At 45.0% G+C, this 24,052-nt stretch overlaps 1 protein-coding gene and 1 pseudogene across 9 annotated transcripts in view; one reads left to right on the top strand and one right to left on the bottom strand.

The window, feature by feature from the left end:
- NEO1 (neogenin 1) overlaps positions 1-14,652 on the top strand; it is a 240,219-nt gene extending 225,567 nt beyond the window's left edge. For 7 of the 9 annotated variants that reach the window (XM_061180091.1, XM_061180088.1, XM_061180086.1 and 4 more), the window contains 6 exons: positions 1,659-1,897; positions 2,475-2,567; positions 6,035-6,193; positions 10,537-10,800; positions 12,876-13,012; positions 13,808-14,652. In XM_061180091.1, the coding sequence (XP_061036074.1) occupies positions 1,659-1,897; positions 2,475-2,567; positions 6,035-6,193; positions 10,537-10,800; positions 12,876-13,012; positions 13,808-13,891 (976 nt within the window). In that variant the 3' untranslated portion in view covers positions 13,892-14,652. The remainder of the gene's footprint in view (positions 1-1,658; positions 1,898-2,474; positions 2,568-6,034; positions 6,194-10,536; positions 10,801-12,875; positions 13,013-13,807) is intronic. The other 2 variants (XM_061180093.1, XM_061180092.1) reach the window with 1 other exon arrangement.
- A 5,956-nt stretch (positions 14,653-20,608) lies between these two features.
- Positions 20,609-21,998, bottom strand: LOC133085069 (sorting nexin-4-like; annotated as a pseudogene).
- Positions 21,999-24,052: the final 2,054 nt, after the last annotated feature.

Here is a 24,052-nt window from a genome sequence, read left to right as displayed (position 1 = left end):
GTCAACTACTCCTTCCTTCTTGAAACATTCTCTTGAATACGTTCTCTTGTATTCCGTGATTGTGTGTTCTTTTTCGCAGCCTCTCCAATCTACTCAGCCATCAAATACAGACATTCCTCAGGGCCTGGTCCTAGAATTACTCTCTTCTCCTTCTACGCTCTCTCCTAGTGATACCTGCTCCTTTGGCTTCATTTACTTCTGAATTTCAGCTACTCCCATATTTCTCTCTCTAGCCAAGGCCTCTCTCTTCTGAGTCTCAGGCTTGCCTCAGTCTCAGAACCAATTATCTGTTTTATGTTTCATCTTTAGTGTCTCAGAGCCACTTAGCATGTCCAAAACAATTTATAATCTTTTGTGTCAAACCTGCTTCTCCCCAGTGTTAGTAAATGGCTTAAGCCAGAGACCTCGGCATAATCCTTTACTTCTCTTGTTTCTTTATTCCTATCCTTTCCCACATCCATTTTTTCACCAAGTCTTGTCATTTTGGGCTCCTAAATAACCGCCAAATCTCCCTCTTTCCTCCATTCTCACTGTCCCAGGCCACCATCAGTCATGGCTGAGATTATTGCACTTGCATCCTAACTGCCCTCCTGTTTTGTCCCCTACCCCTCAGATCCATTCTTCACATCCCAGTTGGTTTAAATTTTTAACTCAGAGTTCATCTCCTTACTCTGCTGCTTAAAACCATTTAGGGGTTTCTCTTTACTCATAGAGGGAACTTCAGACTCTTGGCGTGGCTCTAAAAGCCCTTTATGATCTAATCCCTGCCCATCTTGCCAGCATCATTTCATATCGTTCTCCCCATGGTTCATATGCTCCCACCACTCAGGACTTTTTACAGTCCCTCTAACACACCAGGCTGTTGCTCTGTGCTTCAGGGCTCTGACATAATCTGATTTTACCACCTGGAATGCACCTTCTGCCCCGTCCCATTTAGGTCTTAGCTTAAATGTCACTTTTTCCTTCACATTTTTCCTGTCCACTGTATGTCCAGCTATTAAGAGATTACTATAACACTTGGCATTTCATTAAGCTCAGAACATTTAAAAATAATAGTTCAGTGTCTGTCTTCCTCACTTGGCCAGAAGTGCTGAGGGTACAGCAATCCAGCATAGGACCTGACATACAGTAGGTACCTAATAAATGCTTATTGAGTTGGGTGAGTGACTTAATGGAGAAACTAAGGCACAGAAAAGTCGACACTGTCATCCCCATTCTTGACTTTACCCAGTTGGTGGTCCTAGTTTGAGTTACCTAAAATGTAGTCCCCTTCCTCCTTTATAAGCAGACTCTATGTCTACTCCATTGTTATATTTCTAGTTAACGGTGTCCTTTCTCTATTGATTGGAAACTTGGGGAGAAACCTTTTGCTTTAGAGATTATTTGATTCAAAAATGCTGTCTAATCTGTTTATACTCAAAAAAAAAGTCACAAGGCAATATTCAAATATGCCCATGTACATACCTCTAAATATATGTGGACAAAGCAGAGATACACTTACTATTCCCAGAAGGAAACTTCTTGACTCTGTTTTTCTTGTTTGTTTGTGTCTGATTTTGCTTGAAGCATCTCTCAGAAGGGAAGTTTTAATCATTCAAACCTTTTGACTGATAATATTCAAGAGTTACTTTTAAAAATCCTCTTAATTTTGTACCTAGGAAACGAGCTGCTTGCAAATCAGTGAATGGCTCCCACAAGTACAAAGGGAACTCCAAAGATGTCAAACCCCCAGACCTCTGGATCCATCATGAGAGACTGGAGCTGAAACCCATTGATAAGTCTCCAGACCCAAACCCCATCATGACTGATACTCCAATTCCTCGTAACTCTCAAGATATCACACCGGTTGACAATTCCATGGACAGCAACATCCATCAAAGGCGGAATTCATATAGAGGTGCAGGTTTTTCCCAAATGTTTGGAGACTATTTTCATTTAAACCATTTTCCATGTTATAAGGTTGCCTTAATTTGGTGATTCCTATACGAGATTAGGGTTAAAGAAATGTGTGTTACAGGATCATCCTCTGATGAAGAATAGCTAGCTTGTTAGTGGGGAGAGGTTCTATACCCAGATGAGACAGTCTTCTAGCTCTGTTAGGTCTCTCATCGTGCTTCACCAACCTGACACTCAAGCATTTGAGACAACCTAGCCTATGTCTGTGCATTTCATTCCGTCCCTTCAGTTGGAGCCCAGCTCTCATTGTGGTGTTCAGCATGTTCTTGGTCTGGCTGCTCTTCCTCACAGACCTGCAGTGAAGCATGGTAGTCAGCGTTGTGTCAACTGAGTTGACTCAACAGGGACTCCTGTAATGCGCTAATGGTCATTTTCCTCTTTATTTCACTTCCTGCAGAAACACCTTGTCCCATTGTTGTTTGTGAGTCCTGAATCCCCCACTTGAAATGTTTTACTGCTGAGGCTGCTCATTGGCCTAGGGCACGTGTTTTTAACCAGCCTCCATATTTAATGTCTAGGGCATGAATCAGAGGACAGCATGTCTACACTGGCTGGAAGGCGGGGAATGAGACCAAAAATGATGATGCCCTTTGACTCCCAGCCACCCCAGCGTAAGTTAAAAGCTTGTCTTTTCCCAAGGGCTGCCAATCTATCCAGTCATGTTGGGGAACAACTATCAATGATCTCTTTGACTTCACTTGATCCTAACACAAAAAATAATCTACCAAAGCTTTGGCACCTTGAGGGAATAAGTATCAAACATTTGCCATATTTTGCAATTAATGTTTATTCTTGCAAGTAGCTTCTTTAATTTCAGTGCAAATAAGCTAAGAAGCCAATTTCCACAAGTCTCCCAGGCATTAGGGAAGTGACCAGTCTCTTTAAAAGTACATCGAGTCTCTGCAGGAGAGATGGGGCTGAAGATGGCTAGATGTCACAGTATTCCTTAGGCTTCCTGATACATAATCTGTGTTGATAGGCACCTACGGAATTTTTTTTTAGTTAATAAACTTTATATTTTAGAGGCGTTTTAGGTGGACAGCATGGAGTTTTTAAAGCAATATTTTTCAACCTTATCTGACCCATGCTTCACTTTGATAAGCATGAAAATTGCCCAGCCTCCTTTAATAATATTTTAAACTCAAAACAAGTTAACTGTCATGATTAAAAAACCAAAAAGCAATGGAACAGACCAATTATATTTTTAAACTAGTGTTTCTTCTCCCTTGTTACTGTTTTCAAGGTGGGGAAGCATTTCAGATTAGCTGGCACAATGGGACTTCCAGTTGAGGGTCCTCTGTGCCATTCTAGAGAGATAAGAAGCCACCTGCCTACCAATATCAAGTTTAAAAAACTATTTGATCTTGAAGTTATTTGCTCTGGACTGAACAGTAGGTTAGTGAACATTAACACTGTCAGATGCCTAGATTCAGATCCTGAAAGATCACGTTTTAGTTTAACCTAAATGAGCTTTTGGATTTTTATTCATTTCTTAAAAGATGTCCCATTTCAGAACTGTTAGCCATCCCTGTTAACAAGTGACAGAGATTTTAAATAATCACAGATATCCTACACACAGAAGATGGCACCATATACTTGGAAACTGGTGGAATCCCTGAGAGTGTAGATGTCTGCACACACGCTATCACTTGCGAGATTCTAAAAATCAGCTTTGAAAGGGAAAGGGCCGATTTGCTAATAGGTCATTTCTGCACAAAGTAGTTTTTGCTTAGGGTCCATGATAAAAAAAAGAGGGGCCTGTACTTGGAAGTGTGCAAGGAAAACCGGTTTCCCTCTCATCAGAGGTGCCCTGGACGGGCTCCCCAGGTTTAGAAGTGTCCAAAAAGAGTAAATTATTCCATTCCAGTTGCTTTTGATTTATAAGAAGATGGTAGCTTGTCTACTTACTTGTTTGTTTTATATAAGACTTTAGTTCTTGCCTGAACTGGCTTATTTTTAAAACTTGTAAAATTTGACTAACCCTATTCCTAGATTTGTTACTTTTAAATATGTTACACAGAAAAGATGTGCTGTATTAGTTGATGGCATTCCTGTTTTTTTTCTTTTTTTGGTGGTGGGAAGGAGTATGCATAAATGTACAGTATTACTTAATTTGTGCCTCAACAGTTGGATGGGTGAGTGGATTCTTTAATTCAAGAATCTGAAACCAGGTTCCCAAATATACTTGTGATCTTCAGGTTTAGAGATATGGTTTTCTCCACGTGGCTTCAGTCCTTTTTCACAAGCTGGGATTCCCTGGAGTCTGCGTCCCCCATCCACCTACCATGGCTTTAAATGTCTGAGCACTGTTGAGAAAGGCTTGGTGGTGTCAGGATGAGGTTCCATCAAAGGCCTTGCACCAGAAGCATTGGATTCTGATTCAGCTAATAGCTAATGATTGCCAACTGTATTCTAGACAGGCACTTTCACATTTTTAGTTTACTTAATTTGGAAAAACTGGCAATGCCTTAAAGTCAACTTTGTTTTTCTTTTGTGAGAATTCTCTGTACCTAAAACACTTTCAAGTTGCACTTCTTAGATAAAAATCAGGAGGCTTTTCCCCTCACCCTAGCCTTAATTCTGGAAAACATTGATTCTGAAACACCCTACTTCTGAAAACTACCTGTCTTCCCCTGGAGGAGATGCTGACTGCCAAGCTGCCCTAAGACCTCTCCTCAGCCAGGTTTTCCAAGTTGTATTTTATTCCAAGGGACCACCTGCAGCTTCTGATCCCTGAGGGCAGGGAAAGCCCCGGATTAGTTTCCCAGGCCTTGAGGGGGGAGGGGCAGCACTGCTCCAGGGTCCCTGGCTGGTTGTGCCACCTGCTTGTTTGCACGTGGCAAAGAGAAAGCTGCAGAATAAAGGCCTCTATTTTATTGACTGGGATTTTCTTCACCAAAGTCATGTTGAGCGGCTCCCCAAAGATCTAGGGAGATTCTTGGTGACAAGACATTTTAATAGACTCCAAAGGCAAATTAAGTTTTATCACAAAGTTTGTGAAGTCCTTGCTTAAAGGGAAGAATAAAAAGATCCCATGTGTTTCTAGCCAACCCTGCCTGCTTACCTGTTTGGGGGATTTAGAGCTGGTTATCTTGATGTTAAACATTCTGCTTCTCCAGCTACTCTAAGGGAGTACCTAAGAAAAGTTTATATCCCAACTGGGCTTCTGATTTTGTTTGTTTGCATCTGTGGGATCGATAATGAAGCCTCATTAAAGAAGCACTTTGTCTTCATAGAAAGTTGTATGTGGAACATCTGTGTGAAAATTTGGATTTGTTTGCTAAATGCAGCAAATTGAATTCCTTAGCCAGTGTGGGAAGGAAAGAGGCAATTTAGGAAAAATCCATTTATCTTTTAATATGTGAATGGATGTGGCTGAGCTCCCAGACTGGAAGCAGGAAGAGATGGTGCCCTAGGCCTGTGTTTCATGCTTTTAGTACTAGATTGGACCATAAGAGTTCAGTTCCACTTGCATTCCTTTTAAGATGAAAACTGATTAAACAGCTACTTATTCATTCAGCCTAAATACCTACTTCATGCTTCATTCAGCAAGTAATAAAAGACAGAATGAATTAGGAATATACTCAAAGGAAAAGGGACTTCTATCTTTTTAAGCAAGAGAAAAAAATAATAGATACCCAAACCACCATTTGTTTGCTTATGGATTTATATTTTATGACATATTCAAGTAGATATTTTTAATAACTCATGTAATAACTCATATAATCAATATTTATTGTAGAAGAATTGGAAAATAAAGATAAACCAAAAGAAATTTTTTAAAAAATTCTTCACCACTCTTCCCCACAAGATAATTACTGTTAACATTTTAGTAAAAATCCTCAGGGTTTTTTCTTTCTGTGTATATCTAGAGACATATGCATAGGAGTGTGTTGATTTTTTAAAGCAAGTGTAAAACCCATGGCTAATTGTCCAAATTCAGCCAGCTGCCACCAAAAAGCCAAGGAAGTGGTCATACAGTATGGGAGGGGGGCGCGGGGTAACTGCTCTTGAACTGTGATATGTGTGTGTCTGTGCAAGCATGTTAAGCATTTCTCTGTCTTGTGTTCATTCACAGCTGTGATTAGTGCCCATCCCATCCATTCCCTCGATAACCCTCACCATCATTTCCACTCCAGCAGCCTCGCTTCTCCAGCTCGCAGTCATCTCTACCACCCGGGCAGCTCATGGCCCATTGGCACATCCATGTCCCTTTCAGACAGGGCCAATTCCACAGGTGAGAGATGAGGATGGAGCCCCAGGCGGAAAGCATTCCGAAAAGCATCGGCAGGCTGCAATGGGGAGGACTTGCCCTGCTTAGAACGATTTGGAATTTTTTTTCAGTGTTATTTGTTTATCATAACGTTTCTGTTACTGACTCAAATTTGTTTCTATAAAATTCACTCCATTTTTTTCCCCTAAGTTTTAAGTGCTTAGGGCAAGGTGTTGTTTTAGTAAAAACGTAACTCTAATCACATAACCATGTCTTGTTCCCTCACCTTGCATCTTAATTCCGTCATATTTTCAGTTTGTTTATTTTTTTAATCCTCCAGTTTGAAAGGAAAATGTATTCTGGGTGATTTTCAGACACTAGATGTTGACACTAGATGTTGACACTAGATGTTGCCTTTGCCTAATGTTGGGAAGGTTCTTAGGGCAGCCATAAGGTAGTTCTAATGTTAGGTCTTAATTACTTACTTCTGCCATGTTCCAGAGTAAGAGCAACACCTGGGGACAGCAGGGCCAGTGGTCATGTTGAGCTTGTGCATATTGTAAACCTCAGGTTGCCTAGTGGATTACTGAAATTAGAAAGGGCTCACAGGCATAGATCATCTCTAAAAATAGATAGGAAATTAGCCTAACAATCTGCAGTGTATTTAAAGATATACATTGTCAGGCTAACATGCCCCAGTTTGGAAATCTTAAGAAACAGCTTTATCAAAACAGTTTTAAGGAAGAAAAAGTGAAGGTGAGAGGACAGCAAATGGAATAAATACTGTTCCTCATTAATTGAAAATTAATTTCCATCTTCTCAGTTTTAAGGTGCAAAAAAAAACACTTCTCATCTATACAATGTACTCTTTTTCCATCACTTGAAACTTGTCTTTTAATATTTACATATGTTACTAGTAGAACTAAGTTTTGGTAGTTCTGGAAAATAAGGGAATTTCAAGTGAATTCCATTTTAAAAGAACCTCAAAACTTCATGCTAGAAGCTTGGGTTGCCAGTAACATCCCTTCCTCCTTTACGTTTTGATCAATTATAAACATACCCAAAGCATCAAATGGAGGGTCAAAGCTTATTAAGAGATGCCTGGTAACTCCGAAAGTTATCTACTCCCAAACCTTTACTTGGTTTGGAGAATGCTGCTTGAACTCATGTCTAAAATTGGCCTCTCCCTCCCTCCAAATCCAGGTGTGGGGTCCTGCCTTTAGGGAAAGACAGTCTACAGGAGGCTATGGAGAAGGCTGCCTCACAGACATAATCTCAGATAGAACAGACAAGAAAGCAGCCCTCCAAACCTGCTATTAGAAAGCGGTTTTTGTGTCCTGACTCTGTTTCTCCATTTTTAAGGCAGAAAGACCTCACCCACTGGGATATGGGCCTACCTAAGTGCATGGCAGGGTCTTCCCAGTCAGATAAGCCCCCTCCTCCTCCCTCTTGGACAAGGAGGGGGTTGAAGGTTGGCAAGAAGCATAGGGCTCCCACCCACCCCTCGTCCAAGTGGTCCAGTGTTGATAAAAGCTGGTTCTGTATGGATTCAGGCAGAAAGCGAAAAGAGGAAAAGTAACTATTTGTACCACTAAAGGGTTCCTTGTTTTAATGACCAGAGGAGATAAAAGAAGGTAAAACTTGTAATGGAGCCACTGAAGATGGATTTGAAATGTAGAGCAGGTATCTAGAAGTGATCAAAGTTCTCCTCCTGTTGTGTTTTCCTGTGTTTCTAGAGCCCAGTGTTACCACAGACCTGTAGATGTGGGCTTGGCATGACTAGACCTTGTCCAGGGCTGTCTTTGCTCTAGAGGGCATTGGCTGTGTCTTTTCCTTGGACATTTACTGTGTCACTACCACCTGATGCAGAAAGCGTGCTTTCCACTTGCCCAAGCGCTCGGCCACTGTGCACTTTGTGTGTCTTAGACAACTCTGAGAGGTCAGTCAGGAAGTAGGTCCCTTACCAAAGCAGAAATTTTAGTTACAGCATAGTTTCCCTCGTGGGCCAGAGGTGTTGCACAATTTCAGGGCACACCCTTCACAGAGAATACAGTGTGCTGGTGCCCTCTGGAGTTGCTCCACACTCTGATTCATGTAGGCAACCCTCTTTTCCTTTTTCACGTTTCCCACCATCTCTGGCCCTCAGAAGCGTATGCATCAAATTAAGGCAGTTGAGGCATCCAAGGTAGGCCTGTGTGCCCAGAGCTGACCTAACATATCTGCCAGTACAATCTGACATGGTCCAGGCTAGAGCCTGCTCTCTCTCTCCTCATCCTTGTTACCCTCGCTAACCAGCTTCCACCCATCCCAGGATCACACAGGGTGGGACCAGCAGCTCCCCAGGTGTGGCGATAGCTGACCTGAGCAAGCATAAGAAGTGAGATCCTCAGTGCACCCTGGAAAGGACGAGAAGTGACCTAGGCCTGGGAGGGTTATCACAGCCAGGCTCTCAGCACTTGGGGAGGGTGTATGAGTCCCTCATTGCTGGGACCCAAGGCCTTTAAGTTAAGGGAGTAGCACTCATGACTGCCGTGGCCCATCTCCTGAGAGCCCAAGGGAACAGCTTCATTGCTATCTCAGCAACAAAGGCAGGGAAAGGTTGGATTTCTGCAGGTTGCTCATGCATTACTGCTTAAAAGGGTTTATTTTCCTTGATAAGGTTGAGGACTCTAGGAATCAAGGGAGGCCCTCCTTCAGGCTACCTGGTGCAGCCTATGGCCCTGAGCTGGTATCCTCCAGACCCCTCCTCAGGGTGGGGATGGTGATCTGCACCAGCTCACACTGTTTGAAAGGTCTTCCTCATACGGTCTCCCTGGGACTTGGTGCTGCTTCTGCCCCTGCAGAGTCGGGGGACGGGTGGTATTGGGCATGGAGGAGCAGTGTGATGTGTAGTGGCTGGAGCATGGACTTGGGACTCGGGCAGGGATTCGGAATCCTGCCCCATCGGTTCTGTGTCCTTGGGCCGTGCTTAACCTCCCAGTGTCTAATGAGTTACTAGGAGGATTGAATGAGCCAATGAGTATAAAGCACTTAGCATGGTGCCTGGCTCAGAGTAAGCACTCGGGTAATTTACGAAGAAAAGAACCTTATCAATTACTCAAACCCTATGTCTACCACTTTACATACATTTTCTTAATTAATCCTCGGTGAATTATGTGTTATTCTCCCTATTTTTATAGGTGAAGAAACAGATTCAGAGATTTGGTGACTGCCAAGTTCGCTCAGCTCGTATGTAGAGGTTAGGGTTCAGGTCTATCTGACTCCAAAGCCAGTGCTTTTTCTACCCCCCATGCTGCCTTCCAGAACAACTCTGACCCCTCTTCACATATTTTGAGATGTTTGTCATGTTCTTCTTGAGTTTTCCCCTTCTCCAGGCTTTTTCTTTCTCTGGACCCCCAAATACCTCATGGCATGATCTTAAAGCCATTTACAGACCTCTGGACTGTTTGGTTGTCCAGGTCTCACTTGAGCTGTGGGGCTGTTGCTCTGGGGAGGGTGTGCACAGTAGCCAGAGAGCGTGCAGGGCCTGTGGCACTGCCTCTCCTGCAGTGACCACCAGGCCTCGCAGGCAGAGCTGGTCCTTGTCAGGTACCCAGCCAGTCTTGGTGGTAAGACATGTTGTCAGTGAAAGGCTAGTCTCTGAAGACTGTCAATCAATGAGTGAAATTTTCAGTTTTCTTTTCTTCTTCCTTTTATTTATTTATTTGTTTATTTATTTATTTATTTACGGTTGTGTTGGGTCTTGGTTGCTACATGCAGGCTTTCTCTAGTTGTGGCACGCGGGAGCTACTCTTCACTGCGGTGTGTGGGCTTCTCATTGCGGTGGCTTCTCTTGTTGCAGAGCACGGGCTCTAGGCACATGGGCTCAGTAGTTGTGGCTTGCGGACTCTAGAGCACAAGCTCAGTAGTTGTGGTGCACGGGCTTAGTTGCTCTGTGGCATGTGGGATCTTCCCAGACCAGGGCTCGAACCCGTGTCCCCTGCATTGGCAGGCGGATTCTTAACCACTGTGCCACCAGGGAAGTCCCTTCTTTTCTTCTTATTTACATCTTAATAGACAACATCTCAGGAACCTTGATATGTGCTCCATAGTGAGTACTGAGAACTTTAAATCTATAAAATTGTGACCACTTGGTTGTGTAGGTGAAACAAATCCAGCATCTGGTTGACAAAATTGTTGGGGACTCTTAGATTAGACTGTTCTTACTTAGCCTTGACAGTGGTGCTAATCCATGTTCCCTTGGACTAGCATTGATCCTAAGTGCTTATTGAGCTGGTTTCAGGAGCCCTTAGAGGTAGCCAGAACCCTGGAATGTGCATATGTTCAATGGTAAAATAAATGCTAACATTTGGACTTTCCTGCTGTAGAATCTGTTCGAAACACCCCCAGCACTGACACCATGCCAGCCTCCTCGTCTCAAACATGCTGTACTGATCACCAGGATCCTGAAGGTGCTACCAGCTCCTCTTACTTGGCCAGCTCCCAAGAGGAAGATTCAGGCCAGAGTCTTCCTACAGCCCACGTTCGCCCTTCCCACCCACTGAAGAGCTTTGCTGTGCCAGCAATCCCTCCCCCAGGTCCTCCCACCTATGATCCAGCGTTGCCAAGCACACCATTACTATCCCAGCAAGGTGAGTGGGGACAGCAGCACCACTGGAGGGGCCCTTTGGCTCTGGCTTATGGCGCAAGTCACCTCTTCTTTGCAGAGTAACAAAGCAAATGTCCTCCAAGCTTACCCCTGCAATTTAGTGTCGCAGGGTGCCTTGCCCCTCTCAGGGAGTATAAGGGCTCCTCCTTTGGGAACATATATAAACCAGAGAATAATTTGGCGGGGAGCAAGGGCTGACTTTCTGAATTGTGTTTTGGGTGCAGAGTCCTTGGTGGTAAAAGCCAGTGGCATGGGTATGAACAACAGATCTGGTCTGCCCAGCCTCCTCCCAGAGTTGCCTCACTCCATAGGGTTCCTGCCAGCTGGAGAAGGGTCAGGGAGGCCAAGACTTGGAAACAAGGAAGAACCTTAGGGTGGAGGAATAACCCTGCAGAAGGAAAGTTAACTCCTTGAGTTCACGCAGCTCAACAAAAGCCCTCTCACCTCAAAGGCGTGCTTTCTGCCTCCTCCTCTTTCACATTTTTCTCTATTACGATGGTTTGTTTCAGAATAAATCACTGGTTTTCAAGCTTTCTGGTCTCAGGATGCTTTTTAACTCTTACAAGCCGTTGAAGCTGCACAAGAGCTTTTCTTCACATGGGTTGTACCTATCATTATTTACTATATTAGAAATCAAAACAGATTTTAAAACAATTTTATTCATTTAAAAATAGCAATAAATCTATCATGTTAAGATAAATAGCATATTTTTCATGAAAAATAACTATTTCAAAATAAAAATATAGTGAGAAGAGTAGCATTGTCTTATATTTTTGCAGATCTCTTTAATGTCTGGCTTAATAGAAGACAGCTGGATTCTCACACCTGCTTCCGCATTTAATCTGTTGCAATATGTTGTTTTGGTTGAAGAAAATCTGGCCTCACAGATATGTAGGTGGAAAAGGGAAGATTATTTTTATCACCTTTTCAGACAACTGTGGAATATTCTTTTTTGATACTACAGCAAAACTCAACAAGTTGTAGTTTCTTATAGGTTTGTTTGTAATGTGGAATCAGAAACCACATAATTATTTGTACTCTGTTCCAATAAATCCATATATCTTGTACTTTGAATGCATGGACTGAACATCACATGTTGGTCTTTGGAAAGTAATGGTTCACTAAGTTATACAGATCCTCCGAATTTTGATACATTTTGTTAAACAGTATCTAAAAATACATTCATTAATATCACCAACATCTGTAAGTATTGGGAAGCTCTCAAGCTCATGGTGGCAGATACAAGTTTTTCAAAATTCTGATTTTTCACTTTAAACTTAAATTTTATCATTGAAAATAAATACTGTCCATTGTTTTCCCTGAAGTGACTGACTTTACTTCATTCACTTTCTAGAAAATATCTGCCAAATGCTCAAGTCTGAATAACCAGTTTGTGTGTCAGTCTTTCTCTGAACTAACATTGATGTTTCATGATGAAAGCAGCAGTTCAGCTCACAACTCAATTACAAGTGCCTTTATTGAAGACAGCTATTATGCTTTGGTGTACAGCAGAAGTATTTTACCCATATTTCCATTTTAGAATATTTAAAAGATGTGTAATCAAGGTTGAGATTTCATAACATAATTTTTGCTACTTCATTAACGATGATCTTAAACTGGCTCTTTTTAAACTTGCAAGTATGCATGTCCATGAATGACTTTACAGTTCGGTGCCACTGCCTTAATTTGTGCTAAGGCTCCAGCAGTTTTACCCACTGTTGCTTTTGTACCATTGGTGGAAGGGCAAAAACTGTCTTGGCATTATTATGAAAAGAGGTTTGACCTCCCAGATATCCTGCCAGGGGCCCTTGGGCCACCACACTTTGAGAGCAACTGGACTAGGAGATGAGCTTTCTAAAGCCAAATGGAACATTTGGTCTCTTGGATGCCCTGCTTTCTCCCTCCTGCCATCTTGTTCCAGTGCCTTTTCAGAGCAGGATCTCTGCCCTGGGACTGGGTGCATCCCTCACCCTTAGCAGCATTTGGACCTTGGGTACCTTTGTGAGGTCTAGGGGAGCAGGCTCAGCCACACACCTGATGGTGCCCTTTCCCCCTCAGCTCTAAATCATCACATTCACTCGGTGAAGACGGCCTCCATCGGGACTTTAGGAAGGAGCCGGCCTCCTATGCCAGTGGTGGTTCCCAGTGCCCCTGAAGTGCAGGAGACCACAAGGATGCTGGAAGACTCCGAGAGTGTGAGTTCCCAGAGCCACCAGCCCCGCCAGGATGACTAGGTGCATGTCCCAAGTCCTGAGAGTGCGCTGGGCACGCTGATACTCTGTGCTGGCCCAGAAGTGTGAGGCAGAGTCGCTCAGTCACTCATCAGGCAAGCACTGAGCAGCTCCTGTGAGCTGGGGCTGTGCTGAGGGTTTGATCTGCTTGGATTAGCTTGTCACACCAGCCCACCCATCTGCCTTCCTTTTAACTGTGTCCTGTCTCTCTGGTCCTCTTGTCTTGGTTTGAACCATCCACGTGTTCTTTTTCCCCTTAGTTCCCCTTCATGACCTTTCCTGAGCAGGATGCTGGAGAGGAAGGTGCCTGAATGGTTGCTCTCAAAACAAAAACCAACAGGGTCTCTCCTTGATCTTTCACTCCCACACTCCAATAAGTATGTTCTGCCTCTGCATTTCCAGGTACAGGACTCTCTTAGGAGGAGAGCTTGGGGCCCAGAGATACAGGGGACATACCAACTGTGTTGGGTCCAACAGAGACTAGAAGGGATGAGTGGCGGGGCCTCTGGCCTGTGAGGTCCTCGTGACTCTGGCAGTGTGGGTTGGAGGAAAGGCATTCTGCAGTGGAAAGAAATGAGTGGTTGCTGGCTTGGGCACATCCTGCAACCTCTGATGCTGCCGGGCCAGCAGGGGCTTGGGTGGTCCAGTCTCTCAGGCAGTTTTGTCACTGACCACTTGACGCTTTGACATCTCTCTGTGGGCCCTCCTTCTGGACGGCTGCTTGGACTGTGCCTGGTAACAGTGTTCTCTTTTCTGTAGAGCTATGAACCAGATGAGCTGACCAAAGAGATGGCCCACCTGGAAGGACTGATGAAGGACCTGAACGCCATCACGACAGCATGACGACCTTGACCGGGACGTGACTCCGGACCTGAGTCTAGAAGTCTTGGGACTTAGCCTTGAAAACAAGGAGTTGTACAGAGCACGAGAGGACAGCACTTGAAAACACAGAGTGAGCAGGCCGCCCGGCCAGCACCCCCGCGTGGGGCCAGCTCCAGGCCTGGCCGCCTGCCTTCTCCTGGTCGGCCTGGAAGACGCCGTGTCAAGGCAGCTTCCCTTTGCCTGCCGATACCCTGCAGGACTGGGCACCATGGGCCAAAATTTTGTGTCCAGGGAAGAGGCAAGAAGTGCAACCTCTGTTTCACTTTGTGGTCAGGCTGTGTCTTCATGCTGCGATGGCATCGCCTTTATGGAGTGTAGACGTTGGCATTTATGTACAATTTTATTTGTGTCCTATTTTATTTTACCTTCAAAAGAAAAACACTATCAACAACCAAGGAAGTCTGTGGTGTTCTCCACAAGTGGTTGACATTTGACTACTTGTTTGAATTATGTATGGAAAGTCATTGACAGTGTGGGTTGTTCCAGGGGTTGGCTTGTTTTGTGTTTTTGTTTTTATTTTTGATTCTGAGTCATTGCATCCTCTACCAGCTGTTAATCCATCACTTTGGGGGGGGGGAGGAAATGTTGCATTGCTGTTTGTAAGCTTTTTTATTTTTTTTATTATAATTATTAAAGGCCTGACTTTCTCCTCTCATCACTGTGAGATTACAGATCTATCTGAATGAAATGTAACATTGAAAAGACTTGTTTGTTGCTTTCTGTGCAGTTGCAGTATTGGGGTGGGGGGGGCTGGGGGGGTTGGGAACTGGAAATTGAGGGGCTGCTGAGGTCCTGTGAATGTTTCAGTCATTGTACTTTCTTCCAGAAGCCTGCAGAGAATGGAAGCATCTTCTTCATTGTCCTGGCATGTCCATCTCTATTGTCACTAAGTTGCAACTGGAGTTTCATTTGGATCTAGTTAAAAATTTCTTCTGTGCAATAGGTGGGTTCGAGGATGTAGCCGCCCTGGTGTCTTGGTCATATCCTGATAAGAATGTCCACGCTGAGGAGTCAGGCGCTGTATTGCAGGAGTGATGCAGGACAGGGCACGAGCCTGGCCGAGTTCCTGGGAAATCGGAGAAGAGGATAGAGACCCTTTCCTGCTGTTACCGTGTGTTCCCTTCGGGGAAGTCGGAGGTTAAGGAGGGAGCTTTGTTCCTATGTAGGACTCCTTGCTTCTCCCTAGTTCCTGTCCTCAGCCAGTCCAGCTCTCACTTCCACGCCTCAGAGCCCCGTGGGGAAGGCGTTAGCAAGAATGAAGCAGGCAGGGGCTGCAGCACCAGTGAGGCTCCCCACTTCTTTCTGAACATTGTTCTGTACGTAGCAGGGGACGGGGACAGCGGCCTCCCCAACTCCCGCACACCATCCCAGCAGCTCAGCTAAGCCCCTGATTTGAACAGGGCAGCAGGAGGTCTCTGAGGTGTGCTGAGAGGCTGGCCACACAAGAAGCCTTTGCCTTTGCAGGAGGTTCTTGTGTACTTTTTCTCAAAAATGTAAGGAGCTGAGATTTTTTTGTTTGTTTAATATTAAGAATCTATTAAGAAAAAATACAGGACTGACCCTCAGGCATCTTCCCCTACTCCCCAACAAATCCCCAGAAGAGAGTGTGGAAGGCAGTGCAGAAGGCAGATCGAGCTTTGGTTCTGTAGCCAAGAAGAGGTCAGCTGCTGAGAACACCAGTGGGCGCTCGGACCTGCCTGCCCCGGGGCCTGTGCTCTGCCCTGGCCACACAGGCGCGCCACTAGCCTTTGTACCTTGGTTATTTCCCCTATTTAGGTCTTATCACACATTTGCTTTTCTAGAAGATGAACTCTATTTCTTAATTGGGGGCAATGAAAAGTGCAATGCTGGAACTCCTGTTACCCTGCTAGCTGGTCACGGAGGATAGTGCGAGGCCGGATTCTGGAAACCCAGTGCACTTAAACTGATCCTGAAAAGAGCACTCAGAGCACTCTGGACACCAGGAGGGCTAGATTCCCCAGAAACTGTCTTACCTTTTGCCCAAAGAAACATGCTCGGTATTCGGGACATCCCCTCCCATGAACCCTGATACTTCGGTTACCTCAGGGCCTTGGCACCTGGATACTGCCACAGAACTGGGGTGGGGGGAGGGGCCTATTTTTAAATAACTGTTCAAAGTTGGGGGATTTTTTTAAATTAAGAAAAAGGAAAGTTATTCTGTATTGCACCTTTTCACAGTTTAATACATTTTCTTACATTTTCCTGTGATTTTTGAAATTAAACCATTGTGTGTCTTGTAATGTCCTAGTTGAGCTGCTGACCAGCAGCTTCCTTCAGGAGGATTTGGAGCAAATGTGTCTGTTGCCTTGTCACCTGCTGGAAAGGGACCTGGAGGGCTGCTGGGGACTAGTTTCTGTACACACTTGTTTGGCCTTTTCTGTAGTTGATGCTGTAAACTCTATGGCTTTTTGAAAAACAATTTCATGTTTTTATTTAGTATTGGAAATCCAATACACTTTTTTTAATCCAATCAAACTCTGGTCTGGACAAAGTGTTATTTTCCTTTTTGCCTAGGAAAACAGAACTTCAGGGTCCCGTTTCCCATCCTCAAGTGGACTTCACCATTGCCCTCGTCACTGTAAAGGCAGGAGTTCGGAGGGGCACCCAGGGCGGTGTAGCGGGTGAGCCAGGCGGTGATCTGGGTGTCCTCCAGCCCCAAAGACGAGCCCTGTCCCTGTCCCCACCCCCATGACCATTGCTCCCCTGCAGGGACTGAGAGCCCAAAGGATCAAAGATGACACCTGTCAGAAAGAGCCAGGTGCGCCCCCCTCCCCCAGGCAGAAAAGCGCAGCCGTTCCTGAATGGTGGGTGTGCAGGCCGCGTCCCTGCTGTGGCAGCGTCCTGCGCAGCAGCTCGTCCTGTTGGCGCACAGCCTGGGACCCACGCTAGGCCCGGGCCTCCCCGCCCCCGCCTCGCACTGGTGTGTGATGCCTAGAGCGGGTGTCTGCAAGGAGCCCCACCTTTCCCAGGCTGTTTCAACTTCTGACTGCGTTCACTGTGTCTCAGCTTGGGCTGCTATGACAAAAATACCATAGACTAGGGGGCTTAAATAGCAAACTCTTATTTTCTTACAGTTCTGGAGGCTTGGAAGTCCAAAATCAAGGAAAGGGCAGATGTGGTGTCAGGTGAGGACCCACCTCCTGGTTCATAGATGCCGTCTTCTCACTGTGTCTCATGTGGCAGATGGGTGAGAGAGTTCTCTGGGGTCTCTTTTACCAGGGCACTAATCCCATTATTAGGCTCCTCATAGCCTAATAATCACCTTCAAATACCATCATACTGGGGATTAGGATTTCGACATGTGAATTTGGAGAGACACAAACATTCGGTCCATAACACTCTGTAAGATTTCTCACAGTGTATGAGAGTCTGGGCTCAGAATAGTGAGTGGGGAGCACAGCAGCCATAGGCCTGCCCTCCATGAATGTGGAGTAGTGTGAGGGCTGGATACAGAGCCCAGCCTCCTTACTAACTGCTCCCTCAGCCCCAGGACTTCATCTGCTCTGCGGCCGAGTGTACTTTATGAAACCCAAATCCCATCATTCCCATTAGCCATGCCCCATTGGCCTCAGGGTGGAGTCAGCTCCCAGTGCCAGAGCCTGTGCCAGTCTGCCGCAGCCCCAGGCCAGACGCCGTCTCCTTGTGCACCCGGTGTCTAGCAGAGGAAGGCAACCTGGGACACGCCTTTCAGTCTTTGCATCCGGAACACCACTACCCCCGTGTTCTAACAGCCAGAGAACCGGTGGGGACCCTCCTCTGCATCCCTAGGTGGAGCTCTTGGCGCATTTTACAGTGATTTATCTGTTTTGAGTCTTTTTCCACTGGGCTGTGGACTCAGTGGGGACACAATTTCTCACTCCTCTCTGAAGGCCTAATGCCAAGGGCAGATTCTGACAATAGCAGATGCTTGTCTCCCAGAAGGATGGATAGACAGGCTGGAGGACTCATGGCCTGGAGTGTGTGGGAAGGCTTCCCGCATACACACCCCCCCTCCCGCTCCCTTAGAGGGATCCTTGTAGGTCCCTAGTGTTACTGGTGCCAGGACCCTCCCATTCCAGCAGCCATGGCCCTTTGTTGTCCTGGGGTGAACTTGAAAGATAACAAAGACCTGTCTGCCTGGCACAGTTATAAGAAATGAGGCTGATACCACAATGATGAACTGGGTGCAAGGATGTCCTCCAGTTGGTTCTAAGACAAACACTATGAACAAAGCTCTATATGAAGAAGAAATGCCCTCTTTCCCCAGTCTATCAGCCCCTCCCGAATTTAGACACCTTCCTGCCAGGAGTGTGGTGTCATCAGGAGAGACTGGAGAACAGCACTGAACCAGCCGTCAAACTGATGGCGAGGGGGCATGGGGCAGGGGACAGAAAAGCAGGGCCAGCCCTACCCATAGACAAGGGGCGTCAGACAGGAGGTGCCTGACTCTTCACCTTGGGTCTCTAGCTACCAAAGGAGAGAGTTCACCAGGGAGGGGGAGAGGGGACGAGGTGGGAGAGAGTAATTCAAGGAAATAGTACTTTACATTTTCCATAATCTTTTAAAAGTATGTAATGTTGAAAAAATGTTATCTGTGACTATAATTACCCTCTGAGCACAGTGGATGATGTTCATCTCAAGATGCTCTTTTACTCAACTATGGATTTGACTGGTTTGTGAAATGAAAACGTGGGCCTAGAGCTAAGCTCAGAAGGGGTGAGAGGGAGCTCTTGCTGTGCTATAGTGAGGAGAATTTGGAATTTCCTGAAATAATTGGGGGTGGGGAGGCAGCGGGTATATCAACAAGAAGATGAGAGAATGAGGGGCAGGTGGGAGGATGCCCGCAGTGGGAAGTGGCTGCCCTTAAGGTGCCCCAAAGAATGTTTTGAAATGAGAAGATGTGAGAGGTAATTTAGTGCGGTTTGCTCTTTGCATCTCCATGACGTAAACCCATCCAACTCCCCAAGTCTTGTATAACGTCTGCCATGTGCACAAGGCCTTGCACAAATTACTGGCTTTCTCCCTTCAAAGAAAGGGGCATCTGGGTCGACGTGGTGATGGATAGACCACAAGTCTGGCATGGTGATTGAGGGTTACCAAAAATGGGATTGGCTCAGAGCCAGAAGTGACCAAAAGAGTTTAAACCTGAGAGTTCGCAGAAATCGGGGCACAGGAGGGCACAAGACCTTTCCCACATCAAGGTATGAGAATCCCAATCCGCCTTATCCAGGTTTAAATAGGCAGACTGACCTCAGCTGGTGTCTGGGTTGCAGTCATCTTACATTTCCACACCCTCCACCTCCGTGTCCTGCAGCAAAGCCCCATCACTCCATCACAGGTGTGTATACAGGTGCCTGCCCCTCATTAGTGGCTCTACCTTTGTGGAGCTGGTCTCGCCAAGGAGAATTCTGGGAGCCATTCTAAACTCTTCCCTCAACACCACAGTACGTAGCTCAGCAAACCCTGCAGCTCTGTCTCTCAAGTGTCTCCAAACTGGCTCCTGTTGGTCATCTATTGGGCAGACTCCTCATCGACCCATCCCCCCACCTCAGCCTCACTGGCAATCTAGCCTCCACACGATTTGATTTTTCTTTCTTTTTTTTTTTTAATAACACAATACTTTATTTATTTCATGAGTTTGGCAAACAGCACAAAACTTCAGCAACATTTTAAACATGTAAAAATGTCAAACGCTGAACAGTACTGGAAATCTGTTTTTACATAATTAGTAATAATGAGTACACAGGTAGGGTTCTGCAAAGCTAGCAAAATACCAAGGATGGCTTAGCTTCTGAACATATACCACAAAAACACAAAAGCAATGTAATTTATCTTTGCAAAAATTACAGCCAAGCAATAAAAAAGGATGTTAATAACAAAGATACTAACACGTATGTTCACTACGTATATCTTATACATTGAAATGCTACACCTTGTACCCTGAAATGCCATGTGTAGAGAGCCAGGCAGAGTAAATTTAGGCTCATCACGGAGGTTAAGAATTATCTGAGAATTTAATGCTTGTATGTAACATACTCAATTAAAACTTGCTATATACCAATTCCTAGATCACAACAATGCAGTTCACTATATATCTGAGAAGTTGAGTCTTCTTTGTTGGCAGTGTAAAATTTTTGACCAGTATCAAAATTCTGGTAAAACACACATTGAAGGCATTTTCTAGTGTATGCAATGTTTGGGGGCATTAAAGAATGTGGGAGAAATTCTTAGATGTCACACTAAGTTTCTGCTGAGCTTTGTCAAACCAAACAGCTCAACTATAAGGCAAGAAAAATTAACCCCCCTATAACAGATTAGTGGGTCTTACCAAATAAAGATAAGAATTCAGCCTTAGGAAAAAACTCCCTACATAAGCAGATCTGAAACAGTGGGCACTAAAATGAACATCTAAAAATTACCTAACATCTTGATATTCAGTCATTGGTTCAGAAGCCTGACAATTTTTTGGTATATTTTATCTAATTAATGTTTCAGAATCAGCACCAGTCCCCAAAACCTCAAATTGTAATATTTAATCTTCATTCAAATACATCCTTTTGTGCTGTATTAACACAACAATCAAATTAAAGCTGAATTTACTCAATTATTATATATTTTTTGTGTATACTGGTAGGAACTTAAATTTTTTTATTTACTTGTGTTTCTGTTTTGGGGCACTTTGACTGAAGAGAAACTCATTTCACAGGATTACATCTTGCTAAAGCATTCCTTAGCATTGGTCCAAATTTGAATTCCCTTTTTGCACATACTGATCTGCATGACTGCATAGCTTATGAGGGCTTCCTTTAAATCACGGTTCTTTTGTTCTTTGAAGCGTTCAATATCAGCCCAAGCATTTCTGACAAATTCTCTGCCTTCCAGATTTTTAGAGTTAAGCTGTTGTTCTCCTTCATTTATTTGTTCTTCTAGCACCTTTATTCTGGCGTCTCTCTGCTCTGGAGTTTCATGACCAAAGAGCTTGGTAGTCATTCCCTTCAAAGAAAATGTTCTCAGGGTCCCAGTTGCCAGTTCCTCACACTGCTGCTTCTTGGATGCTAAGTCCTGAGCAGCCATCTCCAAGTCATACTGCATAAGTTCATGTTTCCTGCACACAGCCCGCATTTTATGCATGGCTTCTGCATAAAAAAGATACTCCTTTAACTGATCTGCATAATGTTCTTCATCTTCCAAAATATCGTCAGTAGAAGATGCATACACATCCCTATGATGCGCAGCACTCTGCAGTCCATCACCCGTTTCTTTTTTCTATGGCTCTCCACTCACTGAAAACTCGCCCATAATTCCCATGTACTTTATATACACCATACAGTCGATCTGCTACTCTCGCTCTGACTCGAAGAAGATATGCGATGACAGAGTGTAGTTCATCACTGTAGTGTTTTAGTTCGGTAAATCTCTTGTCTGGGTTTTTCACTATGAATGTTGCATTAAGCGCTTTTAACCTGCAGTCTGCCTTCAGCTGAAATCCTGTTTCATTCACAGTCTCCTTCCAGTTACCTGCCTGTGTTAAAAACAAATAGAAGATTTTGTCTCTACAGAGGACGGGATATGAAGCAACTCTCAAGAAGAAGTTTTCTAAACCAATTCGTCGTCTTTCCATGAAATCCTAGTCCGTGTTGTCAGCAGAGAGTTTATGCCAAACAAGTTCTGCTCTTTCTTCTGGTAGAGGTGGCACAACAATATGTGGATAGTAAACTACAAGGTGGTTTCTCAACAACTCAAATTCACTCTACCGCCTCCATAGTGAGTCTGTTAGGACACTCTGACCATCAATATGTTCAACTGACCTTGTTTCAATGAGGTAAGCAGTATATGTTTCTTGCATGTTCATGACATTTCTTCCAGTTTGCTTTTCTGCTTCTGAAACATTAATTTCTAGCTTTTTCAACCAAAAATTATTTTCTGTCATTGTGCCGTCCCCGGGGCCCTCGTGCCGGGCCCCCTCCACTTCCTCACTGACCACAGACTCCAGCCCAGTGTCGGCGTGGCCCAGCTCTAGGGGCTCAGGCTGCAGAAGCCGCTCGGGATCGGGAGGTGCGTGCTCCATGGCTGCGGTTCGGCGCGGCCTGATTTGATTTTTCTAACTCAAATCTGCCCTCTCTCCCCTGCTCAACATCGTGCCATGGCTCCCCTGTCACCTGCCCCACAAAATAGAATCCAATGTAGCCCTGTCTACCTCTTGGCTTTTATTTGCCACTTAATCTGCCCTTTGACCCAAATTTGGCCCTAGCAATACAGACCAATTTGCACTTACAGAATAAGCCATGAAATCTGACCTCTGTACTATTCCCTTTGCCTCAGATTGTCTCCCTACCCCCTACCCTCAGTACTGGCTTTCTCTGCCTTGTAAATTTCTATTTATCTTTAAACACCCAGCCTAACCATTCAGTCCGCTGAACCTGATGGTTCCTGTTCCTGTCCTCTGTCTCTTCTAATACACTGTGAACTCCTTAAGGAAAGCAATCATGCTTGTTTTTGTATTCTCCGTCCCAGTACCTAGCACATTAGAGGTGTTGACTCAATGAACTTGATAGGTGAGGAAGATGGACTTGCAGTCACTGTGGCCCAGTGCTGGGGGAATTTGACAAAATCCTAATCCTTCCTGAGAGCGTGTGCTCGGAAAGGTTTTGCAGCAGAGGTAAGGCTGAGCTGAGTCTAGGAATTAATGAGGCTTTCTATCTGGGGGGAGGAGGAGGCCAGTGCAGAGGTAGGAAGCTAACCCGCTTCACATGGGCATCAGATACCTTGAGAACAGATCCCAGCCATCCTGCATGGCGCTGGGGCTTCCAGGACTGTGCTAGGCCTCCTGTCACTGGATTAAGTGCCGGGGCCCCAGGATATGGAGGATGCACAGAGCTGCTGCTATGCTCCCCCAAATCCCTGGAACACTGCAAGGGTAATGCTGGGCCCGGTCGAGCTGCATTTGGTTGGCCATGTGCCACAGGTGGGGGTCAGTCCTGGTGAGTTCAGAATAAGATGAGTTTTTTCCATAAACTCAAACCCCAGCTGAGAATTCTGGGCAGCTTTCTGTAAGCGGACAGGAAGAGCTGGATCTATTCTCGAAGGCAGAATGATGGATCAGCCTCCCATAGACAAAGTTGCCTAGGAAATGGCAAGAGAACCAGCTGATGAACATTCTAGACCAACACACAGGAGGGAACCTGGCTGGAACTAAAGCCAAAGGGATCTCCATGTGGGTGGGTGGGTGGTGTGAGAGAAGGAATATTACGGGCCAGTCAGAAAAGAGTCTTCTTCACCCTAGAAGCTGGAAATCATTCATGGTTTCACAAAGGTTCCCGAAGGCTGACTGCATGCCAGGCGCTGAGGATGCGGAATAAGTAACGACCGTCTCTATTGATGTGTTCACAGTCTAGAGGAGGACACAGACATTTAGCAGACAGAAACTACCATCCAGCATGAAAAGTGCTAAGAGACCTGACCAAGTGATCTGGCAAAGTGAGGAAGGAACTTCCAACCATGACTGCAGCATCTGCCAGTCACAGAGTAAGTACCTGTGAGAATGGTGGGGAATTCACTAGAGAAAGGAAACAGAGTTTCTTCCAGCACTGCTTGCACTAGATCTGAAAAGCAGGAAAGATTCAGATACTGGCTAAATTACAACAGAAAGACTTGTAAATTATTTGCTCAAAAGAAAGTAAGGAATTTCCCCAACAGAGGACAAGAAACAACCCAAGTGGCAAACAAAAAGGGAAGCTAGTGCTTCCCTGGGGAAAAGCCTAATACCAGGAACCTGGAAGCAGGGAGAGGAGCCCTGGGACCTGGAAGGGAAACTTGTGAGAGGGTGGCCCAGGAGAAATCCACCTGTCAGGAAACGAAACCAAGGAAGCCTGACTGGCACCGCTGTATTTTAAAAATAGGTAAAACTCCTCACCTCCCTTGAGAATTTGTTGAAGATTTTTGTGTCTTTATTCATAAGGGATATCAGTCTGTAGTTTTCTTCTTTTGTACTTTTTTAGCTGATTTTGGTATCCGTGTAATACTGGCTTCATAGAGTAAGGAAAGTTTTCCCTCCTTTTCTGCGTTTTGGGAGAGTTTGTGAAGGATTGGTGTTCGTGGTTCTAAACATTTGATGGAATTCAC

This window comes from Eubalaena glacialis, chromosome 2, assembly GCF_028564815.1.
Source record: "Eubalaena glacialis isolate mEubGla1 chromosome 2, mEubGla1.1.hap2.+ XY, whole genome shotgun sequence".
Classification (NCBI taxonomy): domain Eukaryota; kingdom Metazoa; phylum Chordata; class Mammalia; order Artiodactyla; family Balaenidae; genus Eubalaena; species Eubalaena glacialis.
This window is presented reverse-complemented; position numbering and strand designations above follow the sequence as displayed.